At 43.7% G+C, this 18,729-nt stretch overlaps 1 protein-coding gene across 1 annotated transcript in view; it reads left to right on the top strand.

Moving 5' to 3' along the window:
• The first annotated feature begins 10,813 nt into the window (after positions 1-10,813).
• Positions 10,814-18,729, top strand: part of LDLRAD1 (low density lipoprotein receptor class A domain containing 1) — a 30,726-nt gene continuing 22,810 nt past the window's right edge. Inside the window, exon 1 of the mRNA XM_063427252.1 lies at positions 10,814-10,929. Within this exon, the coding sequence (XP_063283322.1) occupies positions 10,906-10,929 (24 nt within the window). The 5' untranslated portion in view covers positions 10,814-10,905. The remainder of the gene's footprint in view (positions 10,930-18,729) is intronic.

Raw genomic sequence — 18,729 nt, 5'->3', positions numbered from 1 at the left:
GGTGATGGTGATGTAACCAAGGGAAATCGGATGGCAGATAGTGCAGCTAAGCGTGCTGCTGAATCAGGAAGACAGGAGTATGTGGGGCATATAGCTGCTCTTATACCAACTCCACTGTCCCAATGGACTCCAGTTTATACAGCTCAAGAAGAGGAGTGGTTAAAGACTGAACCGGGAAAGTATCTGGAGAACAAGTGGTATCAGCTAGAAGATGGAAGAATAGTTATACCAGCATCGCTAGCGGTAGAAATTGTCCAAAATTATCACAACGGGACACATTCTGGGAGAGACAGTACTGAAGAATCTCTTAGAAAACATTTCTACATACCAAGATTGTCCAACTTGACTCAGGCCATTGTACGCAGATGTGTAACGTGTGCTAAGAATAATGCAAGACAAGGACCAGTAAAGCCACCAGGAGTTCAGTTTATGGGGGGACTCCCCATGTCCGATCTACAAATAGACTTTACAGTGATGCCTAAATCGGGTGGACATCGTTACCTGCTGGTAATTGTGTGCACCTATTCAGGCTGGGTAGAAGCATGTCCTACTCGTACAGAGAAAGCAGGAGAAGTTGTGAGATTCCTGCTACGAGAAATAATACCCCGATATGGACTACCCTGTTCTATAGGATCGGACAATGGTCCAGCTTTTGTTCATCAGTGCCTACAACAACTGACTCATATGCTTGGTATAAAGTGGAGGCTTCATACTGCATATAGACCCCAGAGTTCTGGTAAGGTAGAGAGAATGAATAGAACTATAAAGAACCAGTTGGCTAAAATGTGTCAGGAAACCCAACTTAAGTGGAACGTTCTCTTACCCATAGCTTTATTGCGAATCCGCAGTACCCCTACCAGAAGGATGGGCCTCTCTCCTTTTGAAATCATGTATGGGCGACCACCTCCCGTACTTGGTAACTTAAGGGGGGACTTGAGTCAGTTGGGAGAAGGAATTACCCGGCAGCAGGTTGTAGAGTTGGGTAAGACTATGGAGGAGGTACAGAAATGGGTACAAGATAGATTACCTGTGAATATTTATCCCCCTGTTCATAGTTATCATCCAGGAGATCAAGTGTGGATTAAAGAGTGGAATAATGTACCGTTAGGGCCCAAGTGGAGAGGTCCTTATGTTGTTCTTTTGTCTACCCCTACAGCAATAAAAGTAGCAGAAGTGACTCCGTGGATACATCACTCCAGGGTTAAACCAGCAGCAGTCGATTCTTGGCAAGTTACAGTAGATCCAGAGAATCCCTGCAAGATCCGGTTAAAACGCACTACTCAGTCGGAGTAACGAGGAATTATTGTGGATTACAAATTTTATTGTTACAGGTGTGAGTGAGAAGGCCATAATAAAGCCTGTCCGCTTACCATCACATAGTGTATAAGCCAGGAAAGTCTCGAAGGGACACCTGTGAAGACGAGCAGAACTCCATTCCCTGCAGCCCTCACATCCTGGAAGCTGAGGTTCCATCGCACGGACGAAGACTGAGGATGACGGCGAAAGATGTGCTTTTGATTGTGTTTATTTACATGTGTTTTTATATTCAGGAAGGTAGAGGTACCGACACTCCTAGCTGTGAGGTATGCATTAAGACTACGAGAACAGGTAACCATATTTCCCAAACCCTAATTTGGCATTCACAATACGAGTGTAAAGGAGATGTATCGAGATGTAGATACTTAAATATAGATTATAGTGTGTGCCATTTAGGAGTAGGAGAACCTAAGTGCTTCAGTCCGGAGTATCAACCTCGTACAATCTGGTTGACTCTCAGGAATGGAGATCCTCAGGGGACCCTAATTAATAAAACGGTGTTAGAATCCGTACATTCTTCGGGTGTTCTGCTATTTGATGCGTGTAAAGCGATATCGAGTGGTAGAAAGCCGTGGAATGTATGTGGGGATCTTAGATGGGAGAGGACGTATGGGTCTAACGATAAATATATTTGTCCCAGTAGCAAAAATAAATATGTAAGTCCTAGATGCCCAAATAGAGATTATAACTTTTGCCCATATTGGTCTTGTGTGGGGTGGGCAACTTGGGGACAGACAGTAGACAAAGACATGATAGTGACTAAGTTGCCGACTAGCCCTTATTGTAAGTCTATGGAATGCAACCCAGTCCATATACTCATTAATAACCCCGACAAGTTCTTAGATAAGTATGGAAATTTATTTGGGTTTCAAATATACGGGACGGGTTTAGATCCTGGGACATTATTGTTTATAGGAATAGAGACTGATACGGTATCCTCCCAGACTCATCAAGTATACCATTCCTTTTACGAAGAGATGAGTATAGATAATAAGATCCCCCATAATGCTAAAAACCTGTTCATCGATTTAGCTGAAAGTATTGCCGGTAGTCTTAATGTTACCAACTGCTATGTGTGTGGAGGTACTAACATGGGAGACCAATGGCCTTGGGAAGCAAAGGAGGTAATGTCCGGTTCTGAGGCAGTTGACCAATTAATATCTACACAAGCCGATTATCATATGAGTGTTAGAGGTAAATCTGAGTGGAGATTAAAGACCTCCATCATAGGTTATGTTTGCATAGCAAGGAAAGGAATGATGTATAATACTTCTGTAGGAGAATTAACTTGTCTAGGGCAAAAAGCTTATGATGATGATACAAAGAATACAACTTGGTGGTCGGCTTCAAATGTCTCAGAACCATCTAACCCGTTTGCTAGATATGCCAATTTAAAGGATGTGTGGTTTGATCTATCCATCACATCTACCTGGAGAGCCCCAGCAAATTTGTACTGGATCTGTGGTAAGAAAGCCTATTCGGAGTTGCCACAGGACTGGGAAGGGGCATGTGTGTTGGGTATGCTCAAACCATCCTTCTTCTTGTTACCGATTGAAACAGGTGAGACTTTAGGTGTTAAAGTGTATGATGTGAATCATAGGAAGAAAAGGGGACCCATAGAGATAGGCGCCTGGGAAGATAATGAATGGCCTCCCCAGCGTATTATAGATTATTATGGGCCAGCCACGTGGGCTGAGGATGGTACCTTTGGTTATAGAACCCCTATTTATATGCTCAACCGTATTATAAGATTACAGGCGGTGGTTGAGATTATCACAAATGAGACATCACAAGCGCTCAATCTTCTAGCGAAGCATAACACCAGGATGAGGACAGCAGTCTACCAAAATAGATTAGCCTTGGATTACCTTTTGGCAGTAGAGGGAGGTGTATGTGGGAAGTTTAACCTAAGTAATTGCTGTCTTCAAATAGATGACGAAGGGCAAGCAATAGCTGAGCTTACTAGCCATATGGTTAAACTAGCGCATGTGCCTACTCAGGTATGGAAAGGGTACAATCCAAGTAGTTGGTTTGGTAGCTGGTATGAGTGGTTTGGAGGGCTTAAGGCAGTGGTAGGTGGAGTCCTACTGATTTTACTGTTGTGTCTACTCCTACCGTGTCTTATACCCTTAGTAGTTAGGTCTGTGCAAAGCCTGATAGGAAGTATAGCAGAGAGGAAGGCTGCTGCACAGATAATGGCGATATATAAGTATAAGGCTCTAGATCAGGGAGAACCAATGCAAGAAGATGAATGTTGAAGATTCACATCATAAGATAAGTCTGGTCTGGTTCATGGTAACCTGAGGTATATGCAAACCAAGGTTAAGTGATGCCTCAAGTAATTGTGAAATATCAGAGGCATCAAAGGGGGGAATGTGATGTAATTCCAGTAAAATACAAGTTTAGCAGGCTAAGATTGCCACAAGGCATATGTATGTATATGTGTTTGTAGTATCAGTTAGTTAATAACACGTAGCTAAGATACTGTCATCACTGTACTGACCAGGTGCAGGAATGTAAGAACTGGAATTACGCGTCCCTCTCCTTTGTATCAGATGAGCCACGTGGTTAGACCGGATGGATGAGTTTAGACTCTATTCATTAAATAGGTTAAGGGTATGTGTGGGTGTAGTTAATTGTGGGAGGAGCTACAGTGCTATATAAGGAATGTACTCTATGTATTCAGTACTCAGACTTTGCTGTATTTTGGTGACGCTAGTCCCTCTGAGTCCCGATCGGTGATCCAATAAAGAATCTCTTCCTTCCTGAAGAAACCTGTGTCCATCTCTCTGTGCTTGGCTTCCGTCAGTTTCTCCGGTATCACTACCTTCTCAGTTAATTTATACTTCCTGATCTTTTTTTTTTTTTAATTCTTTATTTTTGAGGGTTGCAGGCAAATAATTCAAGGTACAACATGTGCTTAGAAGTATAGTATATAACAAGTTACATATGTGAGGATTGTTATGGTATTCCAAGTCGCACAGGTGCTACGTCTACCCAATTTTTAGTTTTATGAGTCAGATTAGGTTGATCCCCCTAGCCTGCGCGGGGAAAGTGCTGTAGTAATGTCAAGGGGGGCTTGTGTGGGATGCTTGAGGTACCCTGCCAAAGGAGATAGAGTAATATGCGTAACCTAGGGTAAGTGAGTCAGGGGTCGGGGATGTAAAGATATTGCGGCCTGAGGATACCCATGGCCGTTCGCAGTTCTTATGTCCGGTCCTGGATTGTCAGGTAGTTCGCTTCCCTCGCAATGAGGGCTGTTGTCTAGAGAGCTGGGACCTAACATGGCCTGTGCTAGGGGGGGGGAGGGGGGCGGGTGGTGGATGTCGCTTAGGTCAAGTCGTAGGGCGTCCGCTTACGGAGCCAGGGTGAGGTCGTATCTCCTATTCGGAGGCAATATAAAATTAACATAAGAGGAATATAAACGCTGTAACATGAACATAAACGCTGTAACATGAGATCATCATAATAGAAAGTCCCGCAGTCGTGCTCAGTAGCCGGCATAAGCTATGGACCCAACAGGCCTTCAGCCGGGCGTTATAGAGCATATTGCAAAGTACATTATGACAGATCTTAGAAGTGGATATCTGCTCGGCTCAGGTTAGTTGGCCTGCAGCTCTCTGCATCGTTCCTCGAGGCACAAAGGGCGTGATGTCTGCGACGTTCCACGGTGGACGGGTGGTAGTAATGCTCGTCGGCGCTGGAAGGCCTAGGGTTTGGAAGAAAAGTGGAGCTTCGGAGACCCTTGTCAGGAGGTGCATCTTGCCAGCATGGTCTGCTATCAGCTTGTGGGGACCCCATTTGTATGGGATGGAGTTCTCTCGGAGGTGCTGCGTGATGTGGTGGAATGTTCTGCGCCACGTGATAGTGTGTCTTGATAAGTCTCTGTATAGCGTTAAATGCGCTCCTTCAAAGGAGATCGTGGGGGAATCTCTTGTTGCACCCATAAGGGCCCCCCGATCAGAGTCTCGAGTTAGTTTAAGCAGCACATCCCGTGGGGCATCCTGCGGTGCTTTTGCGGCCTTAGGAAGACGGAAACAGGAGTCTATACCAACTTGCTTTGCCTGTTTTGGGGGTAGCAGCGTGGCTATGAGTCGCCTGCAGTAATGCGGCAATTCGCCTGCGTTGGTAGTTTCAGGTACCCCACGTACACGCACATTCCGTGCCTTAGCTTTGTCTTCCATGCCTGCTAATTGTGCTGTCAGTATATTGCACTGTTTCTGCAGGGATCCTAGGGTTGCTTCTGTAGCAGTTTGTGCCAACTTGGTGCCGCTCACAGCCTCCTCTACTGAGGTCACCCTGCCTGCAAGTGTGGTAATGTCTCCCCTAACAAGTGCCATATCGGCATCAAACATTGCCCTGATTTCCTGCATCATAGCTTTGATATCAGCTTTAGTGGATGGAGCCAGGTCGCCTAAATCTGTGGGCTGCAGGGGCTTACACTGTACCTTAGGAAGTGCAGGCAGGGGGTCTGGTATGCTGTCTTCGTCCGATGACTGCGAGGTATAGGCCTCAGCCGGCGCCATCTTGGCAAGCTCATGTCGCTGTGTCGGGCGCATGTAAGCGCTTATATCTTTGGATCCGGAGCCCGGATCCGGTCTGTGTTTTTTAGTTTTCTTCCCCATTGTCTGGGGCTTGTAGGGGATCGTGGTCACCGGACTCCGGCGGTAATTTCGCCGCAGAAACGGCCGTTAATCCTGTCGGCACTCGGAGCTGCGGTGAGTTGCGACCGACTCGTTCAGAAGCTCACTTCCTGATCTTTTTAAACCTTTGCCCCTCTAATTTAAGTCTTATGTCCTCCTGTTGTGGTAGTTTTTTATTTCAAATATACTCTCCTCCTTTACTGTGTTTATTCCCTTTGTTTAGTTCATATACGTACTGACTCCATGAACGATCACTGTACTTACAGACATCTTAATAATTTAAAAATGAAAAACCAGTGTGGACCAGATCTAATCCCAGCAATGTTGCTGAAGCTCAGTGCGCCAGCAGTTGCTAAACCTGTCACTACCCTTATCAATGAATCCCTGGTGTTTATTATCAATAAATAAAGGTAAGTTTAAACATTTAGATCTCTCTTTACAGGAAGTGTTGAGGAAGACTCTGCAAGTCACTTACAGGGAGGTGTGCCTATGGCTATTTAAACAAAGTGAATCAACTCCTAAATGGCAGAGAATTCATCAGTGAGACTGCAGTGGCATGATTTATACACAAAAACTGCTTCGTTCAGCTAAAGATGTTTTGATGACTTTAGTGTCCCTTTAAAGGGACACTATAGTCACCAGAACAACTACAGCTTATTGAATTTGTTCTGCTGAGTAGAATCATTAAGCTTCAGGCTTTTTGCTGTAAACACTGTCTTTTCAGAGAAATTGCAGTGTTTACATTACAGCCTAGTGATAACTTAACTGGCCACTCCTCAGATGGCTGTTAGAGATCCTTCCTGGGTCAGGGCTGGCTAAAATGCATCCAAACATTCAGTATCTCCTCCCTCTGCATGCAGACACTGAACTTTCCTCATAGAGATTCATTGATTCAATTCATCTCTATGAGGAGATGCTGATTGGCCAGGGCTGTGTTTGAATCATGCTGACTCTGCCCCTGATCTGCCTCTGTCAGTCTCAAGCAATCCTATGGGAAAGCACTTGATTGGATCAGGCCACCACTTCTACTGATGTCAGCAGACTGCTTGTTTTTCTGAGTCTAACAGCATGCAGAGTTACAGCTTTAGGCTTGAATACAGTAAGATTTTGCTATATTTATGGAGGCATAAGGGGCCCAAGGGGGGGGGGGACCTTAGTGATCCTTTAAGGTAGGATCCTATAGTGATCCTTTAAGGTAGGAGAAGAGGGGCTTGGGGGACCTTCCTGTGTAGTGTGTTAAATGTAAAAACATGCAAGAAGGACAAAAATAACACAATCACATAAGACAATAAACCAAAATATTGACAGAATATCTTGGGCCCTATAATCATTAATGCCAAGAGCAACAAATCGCAAAAAAAAAAACACAGTAAGACAAGACACACACATAGGCCAAATATATATCTCAATTAAATCCTAATTAAACCCTTGCAGGGGTGTCTGGGATGAAGGGCAGTGTTTATAATATGACAGTCCTTCCAACAAGACCATGACAAAAAAAATTGTGCAAGGGGGTATAATTGACATCTATAGGTTCTCTATTAACCTCAACCATGCCGTCTTGAGATACATTTGAAATGCCCATCTCCATATTTTTTTTTTTTATTCTTTATTTTTGTTGTGCATGTTATAGGTAACAACCAACATTTTGTACCGCTGCGCCCCAACAGCTGCAGCGGGGTTCGACCAACATACAGCATTAGCATGGTTAAAACAGTTATAACAGTAATTGTCTTGCACAGTTTTTTAAATTGTTTGAATGTGTGTGTTGTAGTGTTTGCTGGGTGGTTTGTAGAGGTGGCTGCGAGCATGTAGTGTGGGATCGCGTGGTATTTAATCTAGATCGGTGTTAGGGATGTGTCGGTTCGGGCTGTTCAGTATAGAACTATCCTATGATAGTGTGTTGTGTGGTACTGGAGGGTGGGTAAACTGGCCTGCCTTAGGTGGCACCCCTGACCTGGGGGGGGGGGGGGGGGAGAGCTGGCCGGTGTGGAGCCGAGCATCTGTCCTGTAGTGCCCATTTTCCAGGAACTATTAGTCGTGGGGTGGTGGGTCCTTCATGGGGGACTCTCATGTGTGTGGTGCGGTAACAAATTTACATATAGCTTATTATGAGCAACTTGTAACAGTTCTGGCATTATACTTCGCAACTTTGCAAGTGGGTATACAGTCTTTCCAGAGATCAGGTCCCTGGGTGGGTGCCCGTGCCAGCGTCGGGCACGAACGGGTTTATTCGGGAGGGATTCCATGTATGAGAGTTCGCCCGTCTGTCGTCGGTCCCTACGTGAGGCGGTAGACCCAGTGCCGTAAGGAAAGTTGGGGCTTCTGACAGCGATGAGAGTTTGTGTGCTGTCCCTTTGTGGTTTACCACCAGTAGCCTGGGGGACATCCAACGGTATTTGATACCTGCTGATCTCAGCTTGGTTGTGAGAGGTTGTAGGGATCTCCGCCACTGCAGGGTGGACCTTGTGAGGTCCTGGTAGAAGGTAAGGTTAGCGCCTTCGAAGGTGAGTGGCATCTTGCCCTGCAGCGCTGACCAGATGGCGATTTTGTCTTGTGAGTGTGAGTATCGCACTATGGCGTCTTGTACTGCCGTCGCTGGGGCCCTGCTGGACTTAGGCAGGCGGTATGTTCCATCCAGAGTTACTTTTTTGGCCTGTGCGGCCGGCAAGATGGTGGCCACCAGGTGCCTCACATAGTGGGGGAGTTCTTCTGGGGTTACTGAGTCCGGTATGCCCCTTATCTTAAGATGATTTCTTCTTGACCTATCATCCAGTGTGGCTAGATGTATGGAGAGTGCTTGTTGCATGGTTTGTAAGTGGTGGACGGTTTCTTGTATAGCATTCATGCCTTGTTTGAGGTCAGCAATGTCCCCCTCTGCTGTGTTCACTCTGTCATTGACTTTCTGCATATCTGCCTTAATGGCTGCCATGTTAGCTGCCAGTAGGTTTTTGATTTCTCCCACCAAGTTTTAGAAGTCCCTTTGGGTGACTGGAACTGACCCGTCCCCTGCAGCTAGTGTGGTGGGTCCTGTGTGAAGCTGGACAGGCTGTGTATGAGTCTGTCTGTGGAGGACTCTCTGGCGTTTCCGCGGCTCTGTTGTTCCCAGGTGGCGCCATTTTAGGAGATGGCTGCCGCTGGAGCATATGCTCGATGTTCTGTGCCCTTGATGGTATGTGTTGGGGCGATTTTTGGGGTCTGCGTCCCATCTCGGCGGTTGTTGTAGCCTGCCTTGCCGGCCCCTGCTCTCCCGACGTACCCGGTGGTGTGAAGGCGCCGAACAGAGCCGCCAGGTCCAGGCTCTGGGTAGCGTGGTAGGCCCCGGTCTTCCTCTTTTTCTTTGGCGCTTTGGCCGCTTGGAAGAACGACCTATGTTGTGTCGGGCTCGTGTCCTCGGTGCTCTCGGGTGAGTCGCTTGTTCGTGCGGGTATTTAAGGGTAGTTTTGGGGATTTTTCTAACCGTTTGTATCGGAGCTACCGCGACTTGCGTCCGCTCCGGTTCAGGCGCAGGCTCCGCCCCCATCTCCATTTTTAACTGAAATTTTAGTTGTTTTTTTAACCAGAGGCCAACAGTGAACCGAAGGAGGCTTCCAATATTTTTGCGACCACCAATATATGAATGAAGGAAGCGTTGAAATGACCAAATATTTGTTGAATATTTAGCTGTGATAAAAATAACCTTAGGTGGAAATTAATTATCCAATTAGTTATTGCTTGAATTTCGGTCCTAATCATACTTCAAAACATCTGAATGGGTAAGCAATCCCACCAGATGTGCAGAAACCCTCCTCTGTTGATTTCACAGAGTGGAGTGCATGCTATTATATCACTGTACCTGAATTGAATTACTGTCCCATCCCATGAAAAGGACCTGGAAGACCAAACCCATGATCTGTATATTGATCTATACATCCTGTCTAATGCCATAGGATGCCCATTCCCGCTGGTACTAACAGGGATTCATTTCCCCTTTTCTTCCCTCTGGGCTCTTTATTTACCTAGTAATATGGTTTGTGTGGAACGCGTTGGTGCTATGATTTTTTTAAAGTTAGCTTAGGGATTCATCATCGAATGGCTCATGAAATATTTTGTTGCTAATTCAGAGAAAGTTTTCGTATGGCTCAATTTCACTTCCGTTTGACAATGTAATTAATTTCAAGAACCAAATTTATAGTCGAGAATTTGGGGTCACCAAGATATGACTGGACTTGTTTTTTGTTTGCTATAAATTGATTTCCCATTCATCAATAGTGAAGAGATGTCCTAAAACAAAATCTACAATCAAACCGCTGCTTTAGAACCAGACCACCTTACCAGTAAGTGTCCCCAGGTAAGACATTAATTGATATATATGAGCGAATCTCAAATCCTCATAGACTGTAAGCTTGTTTGAACAGGGCATTTTTTTTTTACCTCTAAATATTCAATTTCTATAATTGGGAAGCTGCTATATAAATGGTAAATAATAATATAGAGGGTATAAGGCTTAAAGTAAATTATCAATATAACTCATGCAAGCTAGAATTTAACATCAATAAAACATTAAACACATTTAAAATTTACTTTAATATGGCAAGAATAAAAATAAAAAAAAAGAATGAATGAGAATGAAATACCAAGGAAACAAAAAAACCATACCAGCAATGAAGACTTTTTATATATTGCCTTTAACTTATTACTGAGCTAATTACTAGTCTAACCAGGTAACGTTACAATGTTCTTTTCCGTGTAGCAAACAGGTGACTAATTGTGTACATGACACTGTCCAATCCCCTCGGCTACTGATTTCTTTTTTACTTCAGTTACCTGGTAACTGACTTCTGTTACTCTACACACACACCTTGCAAGTTCTCAGACTTTTTACAAGGACTCGTTCAAAGGAGGATTTCAAGGAGAAACTTTAACCTAATTTCAAATCACAAAGGCTGCTTCACAACAATTCAGAATGATGAATAAAACTTACCCCAAGGTGAGACGGCACAATCAGTGCAATAAATATGATTATTTAGATAGGTGACAATATTAATAATTTATAATGATGTGGCATTGCTTTAAAGGACATGGGCAGGTAAGGATGTACTTCTGTTGTTTGACAATTCTAAAAATAATTAAGGATTGCTAAAGGGACACTATAGTCACCCAGACCACTTCAGCTCAATGAAGTGGTCTGGGTGCCAGGTCCCTCAGGTTTTAACCCTGCAGATGCAAACATATCAGTTTCAGAGAAACTGCTATGCTTACATTTGGGGTTAATCCAGCCCCTAGTGGCTGTCTTCTGTGATTCTTTTAAACAATGAATCCCCCCTCCCCCCCAGTTGATAATGCACTACAGCTCCCACAATTCTTGGGATGCAATAGACAGACAGATAATTATGGGAGTTGTAGTAGAACAACAGTTGGGGGGCTAGACTACCCTGTTGTAGATGGTGGTTAAGACAACTTGGCAGTTGCAGTAGATCAGTCTGTGCTATAGATTTTTGGTACATTTTGAACTGTAGACTATATTAACGGGAGTATCAAAACATGTCCTTTGGGAGTTGCACCCAAATTAACATTTGATCATTTAGCATCCTGCTACAGGACTTTTGATATGCAATGTGCTAATTGTCTCATTGCCAGAGGGGCAATGATATGGGGGGAAAAGATCCCAACCTTGTACAAAGTGACACTTTTGATACATTGTATTTAAAAATATGACTTGACAGAAGTTTGAAAGCATAGACATGAATTTTGGATTAACCAACTGTCAAAGATTCCAATGTTAATAATATTTTTATTTTTTATTTTTTATTGTTTGTTATTAGAGCAGCATAGAGGACATCTTTATGTCAAACCATAATATGACTTACAGAAGTTTGAGGATAGACAAGAATTGTAGAAAGCCAACTGTCAAAGATTCCAATGTTAATAAATTGCTGGATTACATTTTTCTTTAGAGTTTGTTATCAGTACAAAATAGTGGACATCCTTATTGATCATGCATGGATTATCTGGAGAGCAACAGTAAAGTTAAAATATTTACAGACAATGTATACCTTTCTGGTATAATATATCTTACAGTATGGCATTGAAATATGGCCAAGAGGGTAATATAAAGCCCCGTTAGATATCAAAATCCTTCATATCTGATAGATCAGAAAATGCTGGAATGAGGTGGACATTGCTCACAGTCAAACTAGCATGACTACAACGTGTGTTTGATAAAAAGGAATGGTTATGATTTAACAACTAGATTGCAAACTTTAGGTTGTAACAGTGAAGTTAATAGAAAAGCTGAAGTGGAATAAATTTTTTCTATATCCCTATATTTGGCAACATTTTGGAATCTTTTAACCAATTTGCCATAATTCCTTGTAAAAAAACAGATAAAGTTTGTGTCTTGTAATACCATTTTCATTGGACTAACATAATTTTTTTTAATGATAAGCTTTCGGGAGAACCTCCCTTTCTCAAGTCTGAAGCATTTCTGAGCAACACGACTCATAGAATTCAAAGTTGAGTTGTGATACAGGGGTTAAAGCAATCTGAGTGCAGATAAGACACAGGTTTGTTAGAAGGGTCGTAAATAACTTGTGTGAAGATCACAGAGTGAGGGGGGTAGAGAGAGAGAACAAAAACAAGCAAACAGTGCAGAAGATTGTGCTAGAAGGGGAGAACAAAAAAAAATTACTTATATTAAGAAGGCATGAATTCCCATCAATGAGTTAAAGGGTATGCATGAAGGCATTTATCCAGCATACACATACACAGGCACACACTCATGTTATGGTACTTTTTCAGTAAACCAAAATGTTTAAATGTCTATCTGTTCCTGTCCAAATTAAAGAAAATTGAATTGCGTATATACGCTGAAGTAATTCAGTCTGACACACCGAGTTCAGGTTAAAATAACTTTGAGGAAATTTATTGGCAAGTGAAGTCAGAGCGGGCGCGCAGGCCCTTTTAAGAGACATTTTGCGTCATCATTGATTATCAAGATATCAGTAAATAAACATCATTAATTGGATTAATTGTTAAGTGTCTGGATTAGTGTCCACCTATCAATATGATTAATTGGCTCAAAAACTAAGTGGTTAGCTTCGTGTCCACCCACCGACAGGTGGTATTGTTTTGGACACGGGTGGGGACAAGGGGCTCAAACGCCATCTCCCTTAGCATGAGGTTTACTCGGTGGAAAGGGGGGCTTGAGCGTCATTTTACACAGTCAGTGATGTCAGGTCTTGTGGTCAGGTGCAAGGTCTCTTATGAATAGAACATTTCATTACTACAGTGTTCTCATGGCCTTCGAATTATACTAAGTTGCGAGTTAGGGGAAATTCAGCAGTTCCTGGGTAGTCATGTCTTTATGGAGAATACAGTCTTTGTCTATTGTGTTAGATGTGCTGGGAAATTCTGTCATGTAATGTAGTTTTGAAATGGAGAAGTCAGGTTATGAGGACAAAATGGAGGATTTGTCACAGTATCAGGTTAAAACGGAGTTAGTGCAATAATTCAATACAAGTTCAATAAAGATTTTTAATAATTCTACATCAGTCCCCCCTATGAAATGTTAGATTCTAAGAGATAAAACGTTATTTGTTAATACCAGAAGACGTGTTAGCCCAAAGGCACAGAAACCCCGTGGCCGCTAGCTAGGTGTTAATGCAAAGTGCAAGTCTGTCCCTAATTCTGACCCTAATAGGCTAACTCATCCGTCAGCATGGCTCTCGAACACTTCACACCCATGGGTGGCCCATGGCGGCTTGCCCACCACTTCTCCACACGGGGCCTTTACCATTCACTGACAGATGCTGTCCCTAAGATGGTCCCTTCCTAGAACTCTCGCACTTTATCATCAAAAGGGATAGATTGCAGCGGCAAACAGGGTGAGTTGAGATCCTGGAAATCTTGGTCATCAACTTCAAGATGTGTGAAAGTGGGTGCCGCTTGGTCAACAGTCTTCGTGAGGGATTTTCTCAGACAAGGGAAGACACAACAAAAGAGAAGAGAAAAGATAAAAAGAAAAATTAGTATTGCCATACCAATATGCATTAAAGCCTTTTGCCAACCCGTCATCCAACCAAACCATCTGTCCCAGGGATCTTTTATCCCAGAATTCCTTTTCAACTCTTCAGAGAGGTCATTTAATTTTGCTATGGCTAATGTAACTTTACCATTAGGGCCGGTGTTTTCTGGGATGTAGGTACAACATGTCATGGTGTCGGGCAAAATTTTACATACTCCTCCTTTTTCGGCTAGGATCATATCTAGGGCCATTCTATTCTGGAAGGCCATTTGGGATGTGGCCTGCAACTGTTCGGCTAATCCCTGGAGGGCATCCCTGGTGTAATTAACAAAACGCTGTTGGTTGTAATAAATGTAATTTATCCAATTTAAATTCTTGTTTGCAGTAACTATGGTAAAAAGTGATTCAAACCCTGCAGCAACTTCATCTCTTGCTTTAAACTCATTGGGTACCCCCCTAGGCACCCCAATGGCATCAATGTAAATGTGAGGATCAAAACCTTTTACTGGGGCTTCACGCTTAACCTTAGTGTGGCTGGACTCATGGGTGTTGAGGTGTGTGTCAGAGATAATGTGTATGGGCATAATGGCCTTAGCCAAAGTACACTCCCCCCACCACTCCGTGTCCATTCTGGATCTTAGCTGTAAATCCCCACACAACCAGTAAATGTCTCCTAGTGACCTAGTGTGATGTTGCAGCAAGTGTACAGGAACAGTTCTGTAGGTAGCACAATAACCTTTTGAAAAGTTACCCACGAATTTACCGATCCCATCATACATAGCGTAGCAAGTGTAATTACCTTTATATACGGTAATACCATCAGGGGGTTTGACATCTTTGGCTAGAAGAGGATACTCTGCTGTCCATGCTTGACATATGGACCTGTTAAAATTGTAATGGTAGGCAAAAAGACTCAAAACACAATTTTCTACATCTACTGGTAGGGTCAAAGGCACAGTGCCCAGATGAGGCCGGGCACCACCACACACATAGCATGCGGTTTTGTTATGCTTGTTGGCATTATATTTCATCCATTCTAACCATAGGTTAACATCATTAAAACCTGTTTCAGCGGCCATGGTATCTTCAAAGGTGGGGTTAGCAATGGCCATCATGTCCTTAAAGGACTGGATGTGTGGTTTTAATGGGTTTGTGACCATGTGAGTAGCTCCTTGCCACTCAGAGGAATTACACATATCTCTAAGGTAGAAATGCCCTAATTTAGTATAGGAACCCTTTTTCCAATACATTCCCAATACATATCGGTCTGCATCTGTTGGACTTGGATGCTCAATATTTAGAATTAATTTCATTGGTGTGCCTCCTCCAGGCTTTCTCAGTCATTCTTTGAAGGAGGGACCTACCATGATCATCTACTTTAGATAAGGCACTCTTTGGCTTGTAACCCCAGGCAGGCCCGGCATTCCATCCCGCCGCCCCCCAATGGTCACAATTGTGCCCCCATTGTCTGTCAACTATACAAACATATGGGTCCTTTGCATGAGGGATATCTCTATAGATATTCTGGATTTGTGATGTAGGGAATGGGCATTCTACGATGTCACAATAATCAAAGGTATAGGTAGCCACACGGGTACATGATGAATTATACTAGAAGGTGTACCCACTAACATCTTTAGTGATGGCTACTTGCTGGGCCTTAATTAAACTAATTAAGGAGACAATGTACCAGAGGTACATGGTTGTGCGGTATCTGCTTCCTCTGGGGCAGGAGACTTCTTGCAGTGGGAAGCGTGGATCCAATGTGGCCTGCCGGCCAATTTGACGGAGGTTGCGGTGATCAGGAGAACTTGGAATGGGCCGTCAAATCTTGGTTCCAGGGTATTTTTCCGCACAAACTTCTTAACCAGAACCCAATCTCCGGGAAGCAGGTTGTGGGTACCTGTGTCCAAATCAGGATCTGGAATTGAAGAGAAAACTTGGGCATGTATTTTGTTCAAGGCACTTGCAAGTTCAGTTACATAGTCTACTAAAACATCAGATTGAAGCTGTAACTGCTGCGGATAATAACAACCTAGTCTGGGTGCTGTCCCAAATAGAATTTCATATGGGGATAACGAATGCTTCCCTCTAGGTGTGTGCCTAACGCTGAATAAAGCTATTGGCAGGCTTTCTGGCCAGAGCATCTTTGTTTCTTGTGACATTTTTAACATTCTGGCTTTTAGAGTGCCGTTCATGCGCTCTACTTTACCACTACTTTGTGGGTGGTAAGGGGTGTGAAAGGCTAGGGTCACCCCCAGAGCAGTCCAAATTTCTTTAGTCACTGTTGCTGTAAAGGCTGGGCCCTGATCACTTTCAATGACTTCTGGAAGTCCAAATCTACACACAATATCTGCAAGTAGACGTTTAGCCGTTGCTTTGGCAGTGATATTGGCCACAGGGTAGGCTTCTGGCCAGCCTGAGAACATGTCCACTATTACTAGTGCATATTCATGAGGCCCACTCTTGGGCATTTGGATGTGATCAATTTGAATTCTCTGAAATGGGTACATGGGTTTTGCTAGGTGCTTTGCAGGCACCTTGATTGGCCTTCCTGGATTGCATTTTGCACAAATGACACAGGCCTTACAGAAGCTGTTGATCAAAGTTGTGATTCCAGGTGCTTCATAATACTTTTGAATGAGGGCGGCCATTAGGTCTTTTGACAGATGTGCAGGCCCATGTGCCCATTGGACAACTGCTGGATATAACTTTCTTGGAAGGCAAAATTTAGAGTTGTTGTAATATATTCCGTCCTTTAGGACAGCTCCTTTCTTCTTCCATTTCTGGATTTCTTCGGGGGTAATTGCAGCTTGCTGTTCTCGCAAAATTCTTAGGTCAGTAGGAAGAGTTTGCAAGGTAAAGATAGGAACTTCTTCTTCTTCTTGACCGGACACTTCTTCATCCACGTCCTGCAAATTTCTGGCCGCTTGCTTAGCAGCCTGGTCAGCCAAATGGTTGCCCTTTGCTTCATCTGTATCCAACTTCCCATGTGCCTTGACTTTCAAAACGGCCACTTCTTCAGGGAGTAGGAGGGCATCCATTAGTTCCTTGATTGCGGAGCTGTGTTTGACTGGTGTACCGGCAGTGGTAAGAGATCCCCTTGTCTTCCAAATGAGGCCGAAGTCATGTGCCACACCCAGAGCATATCTTGAATCTGTATAGATGTTGGCACGCTTTCCTTATGCAATTTTGCATGCTGAGGTCAGGGCTTGTAATTCAGCTTCTTGCGCAGACATCGCTGGCGGTAAAGATGATGACTTGAGAACTTCCTCTGTTGTGGTTACGGCATATCCTGTGTGGTATTTTCCTTCTTCATCAGCATACCTTGAACCGTCCACAAACAGGGTAAAATCCGGATCTGGTAATGGATTCTCATGCACAGTTGGTAAGTGCACTGTTTCCATTTTCATCTGTTCAAAACAGTCATGAGGTGTTTCTGGGTCATAATCATTCACTATGACCAGGTCTTGAAATTCTTTTTCCAGGAAATGGCGTGGCCATGCTTCAAGAAGATCAGTTGTTGTGTATTTGGCTATGCCATTTTCTTGTAGCTGTGATTCATCCATGGTGGCCCATAATTTTGCCATAGGCCCAAGATCATTCCATGATTTTGTTTTCAACTTGGTAACAGGGATATGTGGAATAGCAGTATCCCAATGGCGGTACAGGTATTTGAGTTCTGGGGGCAGTTGGATCAGGACCATGCTATTGCCTTCAGAGTCACAATAGAAATCTTGAGCAGTGAGCTTCACTTCAATCCAATGGTAAAGCTCATCTTCATAGCAAGGTTCAGGAGTAATGTTTGGCTTGTACCACATGGTACAGAAGGCATAATCCGGGCCTTCACAGAGAGGTGTCTTGTCTTTGTAAAATGTTAAATGTGGATGCATTTTCTTGATACATCCACAGAGAAGGTAGATGTAGGTTTCATCCGTGACAAACCCATAGTATATACCCCCCTCAGGGAGTGGAAGAAGAGTGGATGGGTTAAGAACTTGACATCTTTGTATAGAAATGTTGTCAGGCAGAAGAAGATGACATTGCAGACGCAAGTGCCTAGCAGGAGACACGTGCTTGAGCTGGACTTGGTTGATAATGGCAGAGATGTCATGAGGGGCCAAAACAACCAGAGGGTGGCCAAGGACCAGGTCCGAAGTTCTTTCAATGAGTTCTCTTGCAGCAAAAACAGCCCTAAGGCAGGAAGGGGTCCCTCTGGCCACAATGTCCAGTTGGCATGAGAAGTATCCAATAGGCCTCTGGCGGCCTCTTAAGTCATTAGTTTGGGTAAGAACTCCTGTAGCATGGCCTTGTCTTTCAGAGACAAATAATTTGAAAGGTTTGGTATAGCCTGGTAGGCCCAAGGCAGGAGCAGAAGCAATGGCACGTTTAAGGGATTTGAAATTGTCCAGAGCTTCATTGGTCAGGCAGAATGGGTCTGACTTGAGTGCATCATAGAGAGGTTGCATAAGCAGAGAGGCTTCTGGGATCCATGCTCTGCAGTAGGAAATGAGGCCTAAGAAGGCATGAAGAGATTTTGAAGTCCTTGGGGGTGGAATGTCCAGAACTGCTCTGACTCGGTCCCGAGTGAGATGTCTGGCTCCTTGAGATAGGCAATGTCCAAGGAAAATTACTGAAGGTTGGCAGAATTGCAGGTTGAGAAGTGAAGCCTTGCATCCTTGTTCTGCCAAATAGCGAAGGAGACTAATTGAACACTTTTCAGTAGTGGGTATATCATCTCCACAGAGCAGTAAATCATCCACA

Source organism: Pelobates fuscus, chromosome 7 (assembly GCF_036172605.1).
Source record: "Pelobates fuscus isolate aPelFus1 chromosome 7, aPelFus1.pri, whole genome shotgun sequence".
NCBI classification, from domain to species: domain Eukaryota; kingdom Metazoa; phylum Chordata; class Amphibia; order Anura; family Pelobatidae; genus Pelobates; species Pelobates fuscus.
This window is presented reverse-complemented; position numbering and strand designations above follow the sequence as displayed.